We start from the raw sequence: 17098 nt of genomic DNA on the forward strand, positions 1-17098 counted from the left end.
AAGGAAGGGAATAACAAAGATTAGAGCAGAAATAAGTGCAATAGAGACTAAAAATACAACAGAGAAGATCAATGAAACTAAGAGCTGGTTCTCTGAAAAGATTTAAAACAGTATGGCATTGGCATAAAAATGAACATGTAGATCAATGGAACAGACTAGAGAGCCCAGAAGTAAACCCATGCATATTTGATTAATTAATTTACAACAAAGGAGTCAAGAATGTGCCATGGGGAAAGTCTTCTCAATAACGAGCACTGGGAAAACTGGACAGCTACATGCAAAAGAATGAAACTTGACCACAAAAATTAACTCAAAATGGATTAAAGACTTGAACATTAGACCTGAAGCATAAAACTCCTGGAAGAAAGCATAGGTGGTAAGCTCCTTAACATAGGTCTTGGCAATGTTTTTCTGAATCTGACACCAAAAGCAAAAGTAAGTGGGACAACATCATACTAAAAAAGCTTCTGCACAGCAAAATGAAAAAGCAACCATCTAAATGGAAGAAAATATTTGCAAATCATATAGCTAGTAAGGGCCTAATATCCAAAATATATAAAGAACCCATACAACTCAACAGCCTCCCCCACCAAAAAAAAGTTTTAAGGGCAGAAGACCTAAATAGACACTTTTCCAAAGAAGACATACCAATAGCCAATGGGTACGTGAAAAGATGCTCAACAACATTAATTATCATGAAAGTGCAACTCAAATCAAAATGTGATATCATTTCACACCTGTCAGAATGGCTACTATTAAAAAGACAAGAGGGGCGCCTGGCTGGCTCAGTCAGTAGACCATGTGACTCTTGATTTCAGGGTTGTAAGTTCAAGCCCCACATTGTAGAGATTACTTAAAAATAAAATCTTTAAAAATTAAAATTAAGAATCAAAAAAATAAAAAGATAAGAAACAAATGTTTGCAAGGATGTGGAGAAAAGGGAACTCTTAAGCACTGTTGGTGAGAATGTACATTGGTGTGGCCACTATGGAAAACAGTATGGAAGTTCCTCAAAAATTAAAAATAGAACTACCAAATGATCCAACAATTCCACTTCTGGGTATTTATCCAAAGAAAACAAAACAAAAACACTAGCTCAAAAAGTTGTATGTACCACCATGTTCACTGCAGCTTTATTTATATTAGCCAAGATATGGAAACAAACTAAGTGTCCACATATGGATGGATAAAGAAATTATGATATATTCAATGGAATACTATTTAGCCATTAAAAAAAAAAGAGTGAAATCTTGCCATCTGCTACAACATGGATGGACCTCAGGGGCATTATGCTAAGTGTAAATGACACCTAACTTACACCACATAGAAAATTTAGATCAATGACCTAAATATAAGTGCTAAAACCATAAAATCCCTAGAATAAAACTTAGGGGTAAATTTTCATGATATTGGATTTGGCAAAGGATTCTTAGATATGACATTAAAACAGGAACAATGAAAGAAAAAAGAGATAAACTGAACTTTATCAAAATTAATTTTTGTGCAAAGGACATTATCAAGAAACTAAGACACGTTTGGTTGGGTTTGAATGAGTCTAATACCAAGAACATATATAATTATTTACAAAAACTTAACAAAAATACAAACAACCTAATTTTAAAAATGGGCAATAGACTTGAATAGGCATTTTCTATAAAGATATAGAAATGGCCAACAAGTGCATGAGAAAACGCTCAGTATCATTAGTCACTAGGGAAATACAAACCAAAAGCACAATGAGATATGTCACACCAACTAGGATGGCAATCGTTATTTTAAATTTATTTAAATTCAAATTAGTTAATATACAATGTAGTATTGGTTTCAGGAGTAGAAGCCAGTGATTCATCACTTACATACAACACCCAGTGCTCATCCCAACAAGTTAGCACGGCAATTTTTAACAAAAAATGAATATTGGTGAGGATGTGGAGAAATTAGAACCTTTGTGTATTACTAGTGGAAATATACAATGGCTGCTGTGGAAAACAGTACAGCAGTTCCTCGAAAAGATAAACGTAGCATTGCCAAACAACCCAGCAATTCCATGTCTAGGTATGTACCCAAAAAAACTGAGAACATGGACTCAGATACCTGTATACTAAAGTTCACTGGAGCATTGTTCACAATATCAAAAAGGCAGAAGCAACCCAAGTGTCCATCAACAGACGAATGGATAAACAAGCTGTGGTATATACATACAATGGAATATTATTCAGCCTTAAGAAAAAATGAAATTCTGACGCATGCTACAATATAAATGAACCTTGAAGACATTATACTAAGTGAAATAAGTCAGACACAAAAGGACAAATATTGTATGATTCCACTTACATGAAATATCTAGAATAGGCAAATTCACAGAAACAAAAAGTAGATTAGAGGTTACCAGGGGCTAAAAGAGGGGGAAGTGGAGAATTATTGCTTAATTTGCACAGAGTTTCTGTTTGAGGTGATGAAAAATTTTTGGAAATATAGTGGTAATGGTTGCACAATACTGTGAATATATTTATTGGCACTGAATTATACACTTAAAAACAGTTAAAATGACTAATTTTATGTTATATATAAAATTAAGAGAAAAAAGTTATTAAATATATGTACAGAAATCAGAATCCTACCGAAATCCTTAAACAAAACGGGTGTAAGTGTAATTACCAGTAAGTACATTCCATTATAATTTTTTTTAACATTTTTTTCATTTTTGAGAGAGCATGAGCAGGGGAGGCCAGAGAGAGAGGGAGACAGAATCCAAAGCAGGCTCCAGGCCCTGAGCTGTCAGCACAGGGCCAGACATGGGGCTCAAACCCACAAACTGCAAGATCATGACCTGAAGTCAGATGCTTAACCAACTGAGTCACCCAGGTGCCCCAAGTGCATTCCATTATAAATTATTTGGCCATATATAGAAATCAATTTACTTGCAAGTGACTTAGATTATAGAAAATTAGTCTTGTCTATATAGAAAAGTTCATTTCAGGCATTATAAAATAACTGGAATTATTAGCTTATTACAAAAAGTCTCTGGTTAATGAAAAATTCAACTTTTCTTTTAATCTCAAGACCTATTTGTTATTGATTTATTCTGAACCCTGAAACAAACTTCTTTCTATATAATAAGATTAATCCCATTTGAAAAGGGGATACTTTAACATATATGGGCAGACTATAGACTTTTTGTTTTATCACCAGATACAAGTTTCATAAAAACAATTGTTTTATTTTTACTTGCATATCCATAATGCTTATCATACAATAAGAGCTCAATAAATTTAGCAAATAAAACCAAACCAGTCAAAATCAGCATGAAAGCAACATTAAAGAAACTTTTTTGAAATCATATTCCTGTTACACTTTTTTTTAGTTTATTTATTTTCAGAGAGAGCAAGCATGCAGAGTAGGGGCAGAGAGAGGGAGAGAGGGGAAAATTCCAAGCAGGCTCCGCGCCATCAGCTCAAAGCACAAAGCAAGGCTCGATCTCACAAACTGTGAGATCACGACCTGAGCCGAAATCAAGAGTCAGACGCTTAACCGACTGAGCCACCCAGGTACCCATTACAGTTTTAAAGTATCTATTTTAAAAATAATATCTAAGTAATTTAGAGTCCATAAAACCAAAACTTCAAATTACTTTTCACCTATGTATACTCCTATCCTCAACTCCAGTGGGAAGTTCCCAGAATTTATGGTACCAGAAATTAAGTTACCAGACTTCATGAGGAATTTCTTTACTGATTTGTGTTTGTCTGCCTCCAAGATAGCCCAGCCTGGAAAGAAAAATCAACAAGTAGTCACCTTCATGGCCAGAGAGCTGGACTACTCAAGGTAGTGCTGACGTGCTCTGAGTTCACTAGCTTACGTAGTAATAACATGGGTATCATTTGCATTGTTTTCTTTTGCCTTTACTGCTTTGTTTGTGGGTTTTGTACATCAAAGGGTTAATTATGAAATAAACTTGAATATGAAAGGCAAACTTTATTTGGTAACTACTAAAGCAAACTGTGCACTGATAATATTAGCAATAATGAACTTGTGACTTTCAGAACTCAACCTAAGATATCTTTTTTGAAAGCATAAGGGATTTGGGAGGAACAAATTATCCACTTTCAGTGGAGGAAGTCTGTAACCGTATTATCCTGAATCAGGCCATCGATAGCCTCAGAGGTGACCCTGGCTGGCTCTGAGAATGAGTCTCTCAGACCTCAGACTCCAGCTGCTGCACTATGAAATCCATCACTGTGTTTGTGCAGAGGCTCTGCTTCTCCCAGGCTGCCCCCACCCCCCCCCACCCCCCCCAACCCCCCCGCCCCGTCAAGGACCGAGCACAGCATGCATACTAAGCCAGGCCTCTTCCTGGGGGATGAGGAGTTCCTGTGACCCGCAACTTTCACTCAAGAACTTCCTGAGACCTGGGTGAACTTTCCTTAGAACTGCACTGCAGTGTAAGACACTTTCACCCCAAGTTCCTTCCTCCCTTACCTCTCTCCTTCACTTGGGAGTCAGACTTGCATTACAGTCTCAAGACTCTCCTTGACTCCTTCCCCATTTTCTCTCACAAGCACTGCTAATACATTTCTTGTATACCCAACCCCACCTTGGCATCTGCTTCTCCCTTGCATTGCACACTTTTTAAAAAACTAGCCATTTAAGGGGTGCCTGGGTGGCTCAGTCGGTTGAGTGCCTGACTCTTGATTTTGTTCAGGTCATGATCTCATGGTTTGTGAGTTTGGGCCCCACAAGGGGCTCTGTGTTGTCAGTGTGTGGAGCCTGCTTAGGCTTCTCTGTCTCCTCTCTCTCTGCCCCTCCCCTGCTCGTGCACACGTGCTCTCTCTCTCACCCTCACTCTCAAAAATAAACCTAAAAAAAATCTAGCCATTTAAAATGAGTTATTTCTAAAATATAGTATTTGCTTACCTATGTGCTAAAATGGAATACACTGAACATGGCAATTCCAATGCCTTTTGAAGTTGAAGATCTCAGCTAACACCCAACAAGCTCATTAGTAGTATATTCTTGAGGGGACAGGCTCAGAACCACATGCAATTCAACAAAAGGTCCTGAGCACCTGCTTGCTATATGTGAGAAATATGCTAAGCATTATAGGGAATATAAAGGTGAGTAGGACCCTATTCTTACCTTCAAGGAACTCCCAGTATAGAGAAAGAGAAGCCACAGATCAAACTTTGAAGGACAGACTATCATTAAGTACTAAAACTGAGACATAAAGCACTAAGTAAATTAAGAGATACATTCTACTTAGGGGATGGGGTTGTAGTAGAAAGCCTTTGTGGAGAAAATGGTATTTGAAATGTACTTTGAAAGACATTGTCAGAGCCTTCATTCCTGAGAGCAGTCCAACAAAGACACTTTCCATGCTTGCCATACTTGGCTCCTCCCCTCCCCCAAAGTGTAAATCCCTCCCATCATAATTCTCTCACATCCTCTCATTCCCAGAGAACTGGAGGCTTCTTAGTTCTCCTCCTAACGTGCTCCTCCCCCAGTATTTCCTCTTTCATCCCACTACCACTTAGACCCTTAAGCCAGAAACATAGGAATCAGTTTTGACTCCTCTCTTACTACTCTGTCATTCAATCATCAATCTACTTTTACATCTAAAAATCTATCCACTTTTCTGTATGCCCACAGCTATTGCCCTAGTCAAAACCACCATTATCCCACCCTAACTGGCCTTCCCCACTGCTCACAAGATCTGGCCCCACGCTTCAGACTCCCAGCTACTCAGAATTTCTAAAATGCTCAGCTCCTCATGGACTCCAAGCCACCATAAATCTTTGAACACACTTCCTCCTCATCCTCACCTGGTTAACTCCCACTGCTACTTAAAACATCACTCCTGTCACTCCCGAACAGAAGCACACAGGACAGTCTCCAAGCTACCTAATGCCACCAAGACATTTCTCAGCCCATTCCTCTATGGTCTATACTGGTTTTCCATTAACTAGTGCCTTTAAAAGTCTTACTTTTTTATGCAGCAGAACCATTTTTTCAAATGTAATCCTATGCAGAGCCCTAATATGTAAAAGGGCCGAGCTTCTCAGCTTAAAGCAAAAGGTTTAGAAGCTTCATTCAACCTCCTCGATCCTAAGGTACTTCTTCCCTAAAATCTAAGGTGCAAGACAATGAAAACACTACTGTACTATATTATACTGCCTACTCAAAGGAAGCAATACAGTACAGTACAAAGAGTGGTCTTTGAAGCCAGACAGATTCAGATTCAAATCCTGATTCTATTCCTTATTAGTTATAAGATCTTGAGCAGTCTGCCTAAGGACCCATTTCCTCTGCTGTAAAAACTCAGCCACAGAAACAGATGACCACTCTCACTGCTTTCATTTACATTTAATGGAGGACCTAGTCAGTAAAATAAGGCAAGAAAAACAAATATCGGATTATCTGTAGTAGCACATGACATAATAATGTAGAAAATTCTGTGGAATCTGCAACTACCAGCAAAATCAAAGGATACAAGTTCAATATATAAAAAGCAGCTTTATGTTTGCATATTTGTGACAATTAGAAAATAAAATTCTAAAACAATTTACAATAAAATTAAAAAACAAACTATTTAGGGTTAAACTCAACCAAAGACATGTAAGGCTTTTACACTGAAAACTACAAAGTGTTGCTGACAGAAATTACTAAGTCTAAATAAATGGAGAGATCACCATGTTCACGGGTCCAAAGATTTAATATTGTTAAGATACAAATTCTCCCTAGTGATCTATAGATTCAATGCAATCACAATCAAAATCTCAGCAAGATTTTTTGGTAGAAATTGACAGCTGGTTCAAAATTTATAGTGAAATCCAAACCTAGAAATGCTAAAACAAGATTTTAAAAGAAAAACAAAAATTGGAGGACTTACACTACCTAACTTCAAGACTCAGTATAAATCTACAGTAACCAATAGTGTGGTACTGGTGTAAAGATAAACAGATCAGTGGGATAGAATGGAGATGTTTGTATATATATTCACATAAATATATATAATACTTATTCATTTAATTTTCATAAAAACATCACAGTCAACAGGGAAAGAGAAATCTCAACATATAATTTTTTTTATGTTTATTTTTGAGGGAGAGACAAAGCACGAGTGGGGAAGAGCAGAGAGAGAGTGGGAGGCACAGAATCTGAAGCAGGCTCCAAGCTGTCAGCACAGAGCCTGACGCAGGTATTGAATTCATGAATCACGAGATCATGACCTGAGCCAAAATTGGACACTCAACCGTCTGAGCCACCCAGACACCTATATTTCAACATATAGTTCTGAAATAACTAGATATCAGCATAAAAAATGAATCTCAATTCCCACTTTATATTATACACAATAATTAATCTGAAATGGACCACAGATTATGTAAAAACTTTTCTATAAAGTTTTTAGAACACAGCATTAGGAGAGTATCTTCATGGCTTGGTGGCAGGCAAGAGGTTCTTAAATACAGAGAGCAATAACCTTTAAAAAAAAAAAACTAATAAATTTGACTCCATCAATATTAAAAACTCTGTTCATCAAAAAACACCATTAGGAGAATGAATAGACAAGCCACAGGCTGGAAGAAAATATTCATAAAACATTTTTCTGATAAAGAACAGTTACCCATGATATATAAAGAACTCTTACAATGCAATACTAAAAAGAACGCAAAATTTAAAATGGGCAACAGATTTATGCAGACACTGCCCAAAGAAAGATACAAAATGGCCAGTAAGAACATGAGAAAGTGTTCGATATCATTAATCACCGGGATAATGCAAATTGAAACCACAGTGAGATACCACTACAAACCCACCACAGTGACTAAAATTAAAGACTAATAACAACAAATACTGGCAAAGATGTGGAACAACTGGAACTCTCATACATTGTTGCGGGAATATTAAAGGTACAACCAATTTGAGAAAAGGTCTGGCAGTTTCTTATAAGACTAAACACTCTATGAGCCATTTCTCTTAATATTTACACAAGAGAAATGAAAACACAGGCCTACAAAAAGACTTGTATAATAAGAACATTCATGGAAGCTTTATGTATAATAGCCCCAAACTGGAAACCTCCTAGGTATCCAGCCACTTGATAAACAAATTCTGACATAGTCCTATGATGGAAAAAAGAACTGAATTCCTAAGAAACACAACCTCAAAGCCTTACAAAAATTATATACTATATGACTCTATTAATATGATGTTCTAGAATAGGTAAGATTAATAATCTATGGTAGGATGATAAAAGATCAGAACAATGGTTACAGGGATTGACTGAGAAGGCACAGGAGGTAAATTTCAGGAGTGATGGTAATGTTCGTTATCTTGATAGAGGTTTGAGTTGTATTTGTTTGTCAAAACTCATTAAATGGTACAATTAACATTTGTGTATTCCACTGTACATAAATTTTACCTAATTTTAGGTTTTTACCTAAAAACCAAAAAGAACTGTAAACAAATACTGAACTCTACTTAATGACATGCATGTTGCAATGTTTGGAGGCAAAATGTACTGATGTCTGCCACTTACTTTGAAATGCATTAAAACATAAGATGGATTGGTGGATGGAGGGAGGCAGGGATGGATAGGCGTGCAATAAAACAAACATAGTAAATGTAAATTACAGAATCTAGGTGATGGGTACACAGGTGTTTTAATGAATAATTCTTTCAACTTTTTTGCATATTTGAAACTTCCCATAATAAAACATTGGGTAAAAAAAAAAAAATAACTTAATCACAAGACAAAAACACTCTAAAATGAAGTGCAACGTTTTTTCCTATTCTACCCAAAGCTGTGATACAAAATACATTATGGGGAACAGGGAGTAGTTGCCACTTGTATTATTTGGTTGAAGCATCCTCACTGCTGTGATTTCTGGATCTCACTGCCATTGCTGGATTACAGTCTTCCTTTCCACTATGACATGTGCCATAATCCTTGTGGACCTCGTCATCACCCATATATGTAATACACCAATCCATCATTCAATACACTAACTCCAGAGCTCCCAATTGTCTTATTTCTTTCATTTCTGGAATCTTAAAACCCTAAATTATTATGATGATCTCCAATCATAATCCCCTGTCTGCTCTCGCTACCCTCCTCCTCCAACTCATCAAAGATTTCTAATCCACGGAGCCTTCATCTATACCCCCATAACCCATCTTACAGCTTTACTTTCTATCACCTGAAATATTGCTATCCTCTTAGTCTCTACTGCAGCCACCTGCAATCAACTCTCCTTCTGTGTCCATTCACCTGAACCGATGAGTGCTGCTGGAGGAAATCTCACAACCACCAGACCAATGAATGTGCCTCCAAATTTATGGTCTTCACATTCTGCACTGCTCAGCAAGTTCTTTCTGATTCACTGGTTGGCTCCTTCTCCACGCTCCAAAACAGCAATTTCAAAACTTCACCATGCTTCTTAAACTCCTGACTCATTTCTCTTTCCTCGCTCTATGTAAAGAATCTTGCTATTCATTTCGTTAAGAAAATAGAGGATACCTAACATGAACTCCCTGCTGCCCAACCTACAAACCCTTATTTGTCTCTTTCCCTCCCATCTCAGGAAAAAAGATGCCATCAAAGATGCCCTGCTAGAGGTACCATAGCATAGTATTTAAAACTGCAGACTCTCTAACCAAATTACTCTTTCTAAACCTCAGTTTTCTCTCTTGTAAAATGGAGGCAATAATAGTATCCAATGAGAATTAGAAAACACATGTGAGTACTTAAAATAGTACCTGGCAAACAGTTCAAGACAAATCCCATTACTTGTGTTCCTGGGCTACTCATCTCCTCATTGTTCAGTATCTTCACCAGCACTCTCTACCAGCTCCTGCCACAAAGACTCCTAACATATACAAGTTTCCATCACCTTCAAATAAAAAGCCTCCCCAAGCTTGAATCCCTTTCTTGCCACAGCAGTATCTCTTTTCATTTCCAAGCTTCTGAAAAAAAAAAAAAAACAAAAAAAAACAAAAACATAGTAATCTGGAGAGTGGCGGGGGGGGGGGGGGGCAGAAGTCATCTGTCCTTGCTACCTTGCTACTGTCTTTCCATGTTCTTCCTTCATCTATCCACACTGAAACCGCTCAGACGGAAGTGACCCCTTAGCTGTCACATCTAACATTCTCAAGCACCTTACCTCACTTATCAGTAGCCTGACGCACTTAACGACTCTTCTTGCAGCTCCTTACTTTCTCAGCTTCTCAGACACTAGGGTCTCATACTTTTTACCTGACTCCTTCCTTCTTTTTATATTTCCCCTTCAAATTCTAATAGTTTATACTTCCTATGCCCTAGTTATAAAGTTCAGAGCAGAGTTTCAGTATTAAATAATGATATATACAAAGTTGCAGATATCAGTTAATCAGTATAAATGCCAACAAAACATACCAACACGATTTTGTGCATTTAGAAAAGAAGTATTTCCCGGATAAGTGGAAAACTGTGTGGATGGCTTCTGGAAGACCTTCACTCTAAGCAGCTTTATAGTGAAACATTTAATTAATTAATTAAAGATTTTAGATTTAAGGTTTTGTTTTTAAGTAATCTCTACAACCTACATGGGGCTTGAACTCACAACCCTGAGATCAAGGTAGCATAATACTCACTGAGCCAGCCAGGAGCCCCGTGAAACATTTAATTTAGAAGTCTGGACCTCCTTTCTTCAGCTTGCTGTATCTACATTCACTGAGTAGACCCTGTATTGATCACTGGGACCCAGTTTGTTCCAGGCTCTGGGTTATACTTCCTATCTCAACCGACACCTGGAATGAATAATGCCAGGTACAAGACGTACAATAAATACGAAGAGGGGGATCAAGATCTGATGTCTCTTGGCCTGACCAAGGATCCAACAGAGAAATAATTTTGGCAGAAGCCTTAGGTCCAGAAGAGAAAAACAAAACCACAAGGCCCAGGACTGAGGAGTCTCTACTCCAACTCCTTCTTTCTTTGATTTTTTTAAACATAGGGGTTTTTTTTTGTTTTGTTTTAAAGTGTTTATTTTGAGAGAGAGAGAGAGAGAGAGAAAGAGGGATAGAGAGTGAGGAGGGGATGGGCAGAGAGAAGGGGACAAGCAGGCTTCACACTGTCAGCACAGAGCGTGATGTGGGGTTCGATCCCATGAACTGTGAGATCATGACCTGAGCCGAAGCCAAAAGTCTGACACTTAACCGACTGAGCCCCCCAGGCGCCCCTCCAACTTCTTCCTTCTTCATCCCCTTGAATCACTCCTTCCCCTGCTCTTCTCCTACACACTATTGCCCACTCCTCCCCCTCCCCAACCAGGTCTAATGACAGCCCTACTTCAGTCTTACCTCTAATTTTCAGTAGGTGGCTTTATCTACTTTTAACACCTTCACTGATGTACAACTGACATTCAACAAATTGCACATATCTGAGTTGTAAATCTGCTAAATTTTAATGTATGTATATATCCGTGAAATTATCAGCACAATCAACAAATGAACATAAAAGCCTCCCCCTAACACCACCACTCACTTGCTCCTTGTCATTGTAGATAAGTTTGCAATTTCTAGAATTTTATATAATAGAATTATACAGTATATACTCTTTTTTTGATCTGGTTTCTTTCATTCAGCTGAACTATTTTGAGATTCAATCATATTGTCATGTGTATCAATAATTCATTCCTTTTTATTACCCAGTAGTATTCCAATGTATGGCTATTTCACAATTTGTTTATTCTTTCACCTGTTAATGGACATTTGGATTGTTTCCTCTTTTTTTCCTGAAGAGAACTGTCATGAACAGAATCCTTGTATAAGTCTTTGTATGGATAAAGACTTCATCTATTCTTTTTTTTTTTTTTAACGTTTATTTATTTTTTGAGAGAGAGACGTTTATTCATTCTTTGAGAGAGAGAGAGAGAGCATGAGCAGGGGAGGGGCAGAGAGAGGGAGACACAAAATGTGAAGCAGGTTCCAGGCTCTGAGCTGTCAGCACAGAGCCTGATGTGGGTCTTGAACTCACAAACCACGTGATCATGACCTGAGCTGAAGTCAGACGCTCAACCGACTCAACCGACTGAGCCACCCAGGCGCCTCCGAGGCTTCATTTATTCTTAAGGCTTTACCTCCACCCCTGGAAGTTCCAAATTTGCGGTGGCAGATACCAATGACAACTGCCAGCTTGACAAGTCCACCTGGATAAGCCAAAAGGACTTTTAAATCAACGTGTCTAAAACTCATCTCTTTAGGCCACTCTCTCCATCACAACGGCTTCTTCTCCTCCATTGTCTGTTCTGACAAAAAGCACACAAACCAGAACTTAGGGACTCTTCCTACTCTCTTACCACTTGCCCTACTCACTGAGGGAGTGACTGGGTCCTGTCAATTCTACCTTTAAACATCTCTCAAAATCCATCCCTAAGTTTCCAACCGAGTTCAAATGCATCCTTAATTCAAATGCATAGTATCTCTTGACTGGACTATTAAACTAGCCTTCTAACTTTTCTCCTTACCTCAGGTCTCATTCTTCTCCAATCCATTTTCTATTCTCTGGCCAAAGTGAATTTTCTAAAATTCCAATCTGATGTTACTCCCCCATTCCTCAATGACTTTCATCCCCTCAAGATAAAATTCAAACTCCTTAGCTTAACATTTAAAAAACCTCTCTGTAAACCAGTTTCCTATCCAAACTCATCCTCTGCCACTTCCCACTGTGCTCTGACTTAGTCGTTTCTGGATGATGTCATACCTTTTTATTCTTAGTGCCGAGGGCAATGCTTGGTCTGTAGTAAGCATGATATATTTGTGCAATAGACAAGATAGGACTTAGACTGAGAGAGGTAGTGGGACACTCTGGGCATATTCAGGAAAAGCAGTAGTCCAGTCTGGCTGAAGCATAAAGAATATGAAAGACCATGGTGGGCAATCCAGCCAGGAAAGCAGGATGAAGCCAGATCACCTGAATTGATCACCATCAATTCTCTGCTAATGACCGTGCACCGCATCCTGTGCCCTCAAAAGATATCGTTAGTTCTGAGCAAGAGGGCAACGTATTCAGATGTGTACTAGAACTTCTGAAATTTGAAAAATAGATACGGGAACGGTGAGGCGCAGTAAACTAGTTAAGGTGCTATCACAGTAGTCTAGGAAAGAGGACTCAAGGGGCGCCTGGGTGGCTCAGTCGGTTAAGCGTCCGACTTCAGCTCAGGTCACGATCTCGCGGTCCGTGAGTTCGAGCCCCGCGTCGGGCTCTGGGCTGATGGCTCAGAACCTGGAGCCTGCTTCCGATTCTGTGTCTCCCTCTCTCTCTGCCCCTCCCCCGCTCATGCTCTGTCTCTCTCTCTCTCTCTCTCAAAAATAAATAAACGTTAAAAAAAAAAAAAAAGGAAAGAGGACTCAAGAGTAGGAGGGAACAGATTAGAAGAACGTGTCAAAGGGGAATAAACCTACAGGCCATGCTGGGTTTGGGCAGCAATGTAAGAGAGAGAAGTCCGAGACGACTCCAAAGTTTTTAACCAAATAAACAACAATAAAGCCGTCAAGAGGAATTTTTTTTTAATGGTCAGTGAAGGAGGAGACAGATGATGTAGTTTGGGTATTCCGCCACCCATTCATTCAAGCAACGTAAGTTCCTACTAGGTGTCAGGCACTGTATGCATGAAGGATAAAATGAGGGTAAAATATCATTCCTGTTCTCAAGGACCATCTAATCTAGTTGTGGGATGGGGCAGACAAATGAATAGGAACTTACAATTCATTATTAAGTGCTAGGCTTCAGTGCTAAAAGAAAATGAAGACTATCCAACTCAGCTCTGAGGATTTGAGAAAACACCTGAGGTCAAGTGAGTCCAGAAGGAGGAGTAGTGTTAGGCCAGGCAAAGGGCAGTCCAGGGGAAGAGAATAACATGACAACAGAGTCTCAGGTAAAAGAGCTCAAGTTGGGCACATTTGCAATAGTGCATTAGGTATAAAGGAAGAGTTCAAGATAAAGAGAGCAGGCAGGTGCAAATGCAGGTTCTGAGCTCCCAAGAGTACATCCAGATATGAAATTGTATTCTCAACCTCATCTTAGGTGGCTCAGAATCATCACCAGTGGCTATCTTAAATAAGAATTAGAAGAACCTACCGGCTGGATTGTGTATGCTCCCACCTCCTCCCATCACTTGTGTCCTGCAAGGGGATCTCCGCATATATGGTTAAGGCTGTTTTTGCAAATAAGCAAAGAGGACTGATGGGACCTTGGCAAATGGGAGATACATGTCCAGTCTAAAGAAGGAAGCCATTTACTCAGCTCCAGCAGTTTACTGTCTTGCCCAATGGGGAAAGGCCCTCCTATTCTTCAAGAAAAGCTGAAAATTCGGATTTTAACATCTCCCACTTTTAAATAGTGGCAACTAGTTACATTAAAAGTAAAACAACAGGGTGCCGGCCAAACAAAATGCTTCTGGAGACAGATTTCAGCAAGGGGCACCGGGGTGGCAGAGTCAGACCTGGTCGGCCAACTCTTAGAATGCTCTCTCCACTACTTCACAGTACCCTCACAACTGATAGAGTGTCTTGATGGTTCCCTGGAACAGGAGTTGTTTGCTCTTAAGCAAAACAGCCCCAAACTGATGGTGTTTTGAGTTCTTCTGTATGTTCGCAAGAATTTTTTGGTCTCCTCCCCACTCCACTCCCACCTCTGCCAGGACCAGGCTTCGGACACGACTGAGACCTCCTACTCCCCTATTATAAGCTAAGACGCCAAGCTTGCAGGTAAAGCAAAAGTAAAAAGAGAGCCCTGATGGAGTTTCTAATGAATAAGGTATGTAAGGAAGATGGCATCTCTTTGGTTTTCTTAGAAAACAGTATCACGGAGACGTTTGATGTCACTTAAGGGAAAAAGTCAGTAACTTACACCTGAAAAAAATGAGCAAATTCTGCTAACACACTAAATAGTTTCCACTGTAAGTCTCCAAGGAGGGGGAGGAGGGCAAAAGGGAAAGTAAAAGTTGCTGGCCTTTGGGAAACATCAGGCACCTTTTAAGACACAGTTTTTTTCAAAGTATACATGTTCAGAACAAAAGGTACAGCATAATCTCAACTCTCAGGAGGAGCTAAAATATATTTTAATAACATAAAACGTTCTTTGAGCAACAACAAATTGGACTTCAGAAACACTCCGAGACTAAAGCAATCTCCACAGAAAAGGTAAAAGGGAAACAAAAAACAAGGATTGTTTTTATCTTCAAACACAGCTTCTAGTGTTGTAATGTATTTACTAACTCACTATGTTGCTTTAGAAGCTTTTAAAATGTAGCAACATTTCCTAATGCTACTAAAACATTTAAAAGCAAAGATCATGGAGCATACAACTTTAGATAACAAGGTGGCAAACCTGAAGACACAGAGAAAGGTTAAAAATTCCAATCAACAGCCCGAAAGATAGTACCAAGACTCTAAACAACAACAACAAAAGTGGCATGTGCATCCGCCCCTGTTAATCGGAGGAGTGGGGGAATTCAGGGGAATGAAGAGCGATTACACAGGGCGAGCAAAGCAGGCCGTGTTCCCGCTGGCAAGCGAGCTCTGCAATTACTTAGAGCAAGCATTATGGCTAGAGCATTCTTGAGCCCACTAAAACCAGCATACTGGACACCTAAAACCGGAGGCTGACAGCAGCTCCAGGGTAAGACCGAGAAGGCGGAAAAGTGGCCTGCTGTGACCTCCACTGAAAACTGAGCCTCCTCCAACTCTCGTCTCGGAATCAGGGACAGGACATTAACCTCTCGGGAGGCTGTTTTATTCGGACAAACTCTGCCTGGCTTGCCGCGGCCTTCCCACACACCGGGTGAATGTCAACACGGAGCCAGCGAGTGTGGGGGAACCTCTCAGCGTGCGCGGTCCTTTCTGGGAGGCGGCGAGACCGGGAAGAAAGACGGCCTTGCGCGCGCCCCGCCTCCCCAGCCCTTCCACCGCCCCGGCCCCGCGCCCTAGCGGGGGCTGCAAGCCGGGAAGCGGGGGTCCCGCGCGCTGCTCACCTTTTTCAGCGCCGGCACCAGCAGCCCCCGCCACTTGGGTGCGTTCTCCTCGCTGAAAAACTCGTACGGCAGCTGCTGCGCCTGCATGGTGCCCCCGGGGCGCCTCTGGGCGGGGAGAGGGGCGGCGGCGGCGGCGGCCGGGCCGGGGAGCCGCGAGAGGGCGAGCTCGCAGCACCGAACAGGGCCGCGGCCCCACCGGACGGCCCGGCCCCCTCGGGGCGCCGCGCGGCCGGGCTAGCCCTGGAGAGGGGGCTGAGGGGCGAGGCTCGCGCCCGGCCACCCACCCGACACGGGCACCAGCCGCGGAGAGCGAACGCAGCCCGGAGGCGGCGGCGGCGGCATCCCGCACCACCGCCCCGGGGCCGGGCCCCCCACCCCACCCCTTCCCGGCCCGCCGGCGCCGCCCCGGGCTGCCCTCCGCCGCGGCCGCCGCCCGCCGGGGCTACGCTCCCGGGCCCGGCCTGGCGCCGCGGCGGAGCCGGCGGCTGGGGGAGGGCGTGCGGAGGGACGCTCCGGCCGCGGAGCCCGCTCCGCGCAGCGGCGACCCCGAAACGCGAGCGGCCCGAGGCGGAGCGGGGCCGGGGGGTAGCGGGGGAGGGGAAAGGCCCGAGGTCGTCGTGGGAGGATCTGGCTGCCCGGAGGTGCCGCCGCGGCCGCCGCCGACGCCGGTGTAGCGCTCGAGCTTCCTACTAGCGAACTGAACCTGCTGGCTACTGAGCATGCGCTGCCGAGCAGGGCCGGTTCGCTCCGGGTTTTCCTGCTCCCCAGCGAAGGAGGAGGGAAGCGCGAGCGAGGAAGGGCGCCCCGGAGGACTGCAGGGGAGGAGCGAAAGGGCCCCAAGAAGTGGAACCCGGGCCTTCCGGGTGGGGTGCGAGCTACGGGGAAGCGGCCCCCATTGTGTGGTTGGGCCGCGAGGAATCCCACCTCTCTTTTGGCGTCTCTGGGCCTGTAGTTTCGGAAAGGGGCGTGTATGTGTGTACTTTGTTCCTGAACACGAAGATAAGAACTGCCCAGAGCATGCAATGTATAGTAAACAGACTGGACAAAAGATAGGTGCCTTTCTAACGAAACCTACTACTCAATAT

The 17098-nt window shown here is 41.8% G+C and overlaps 1 protein-coding gene across 3 annotated transcripts in view; it reads right to left on the minus strand.

Annotated features, from left to right (window-relative positions):
• SOS1 (SOS Ras/Rac guanine nucleotide exchange factor 1) overlaps nt 1-16232 on the minus strand; it is a 148933-nt gene extending 132701 nt beyond the window's left edge. For 2 of the 3 annotated variants that reach the window (XM_058683108.1, XM_058683105.1), the window contains exon 1: nt 16014-16232. In XM_058683108.1, the coding sequence (XP_058539091.1) occupies nt 16014-16100 (87 nt within the window). In that variant the 5' untranslated portion in view covers nt 16101-16232. The remainder of the gene's footprint in view (nt 1-16013) is intronic. The other variant, XM_058683106.1, reaches the window with a different exon arrangement.
• Between the last annotated feature and the right edge of the window lie 866 nt (nt 16233-17098).

This window comes from Neofelis nebulosa, chromosome 9, assembly GCF_028018385.1.
Source record: "Neofelis nebulosa isolate mNeoNeb1 chromosome 9, mNeoNeb1.pri, whole genome shotgun sequence".
Taxonomy (NCBI): Eukaryota; Metazoa; Chordata; class Mammalia; order Carnivora; family Felidae; genus Neofelis; species Neofelis nebulosa.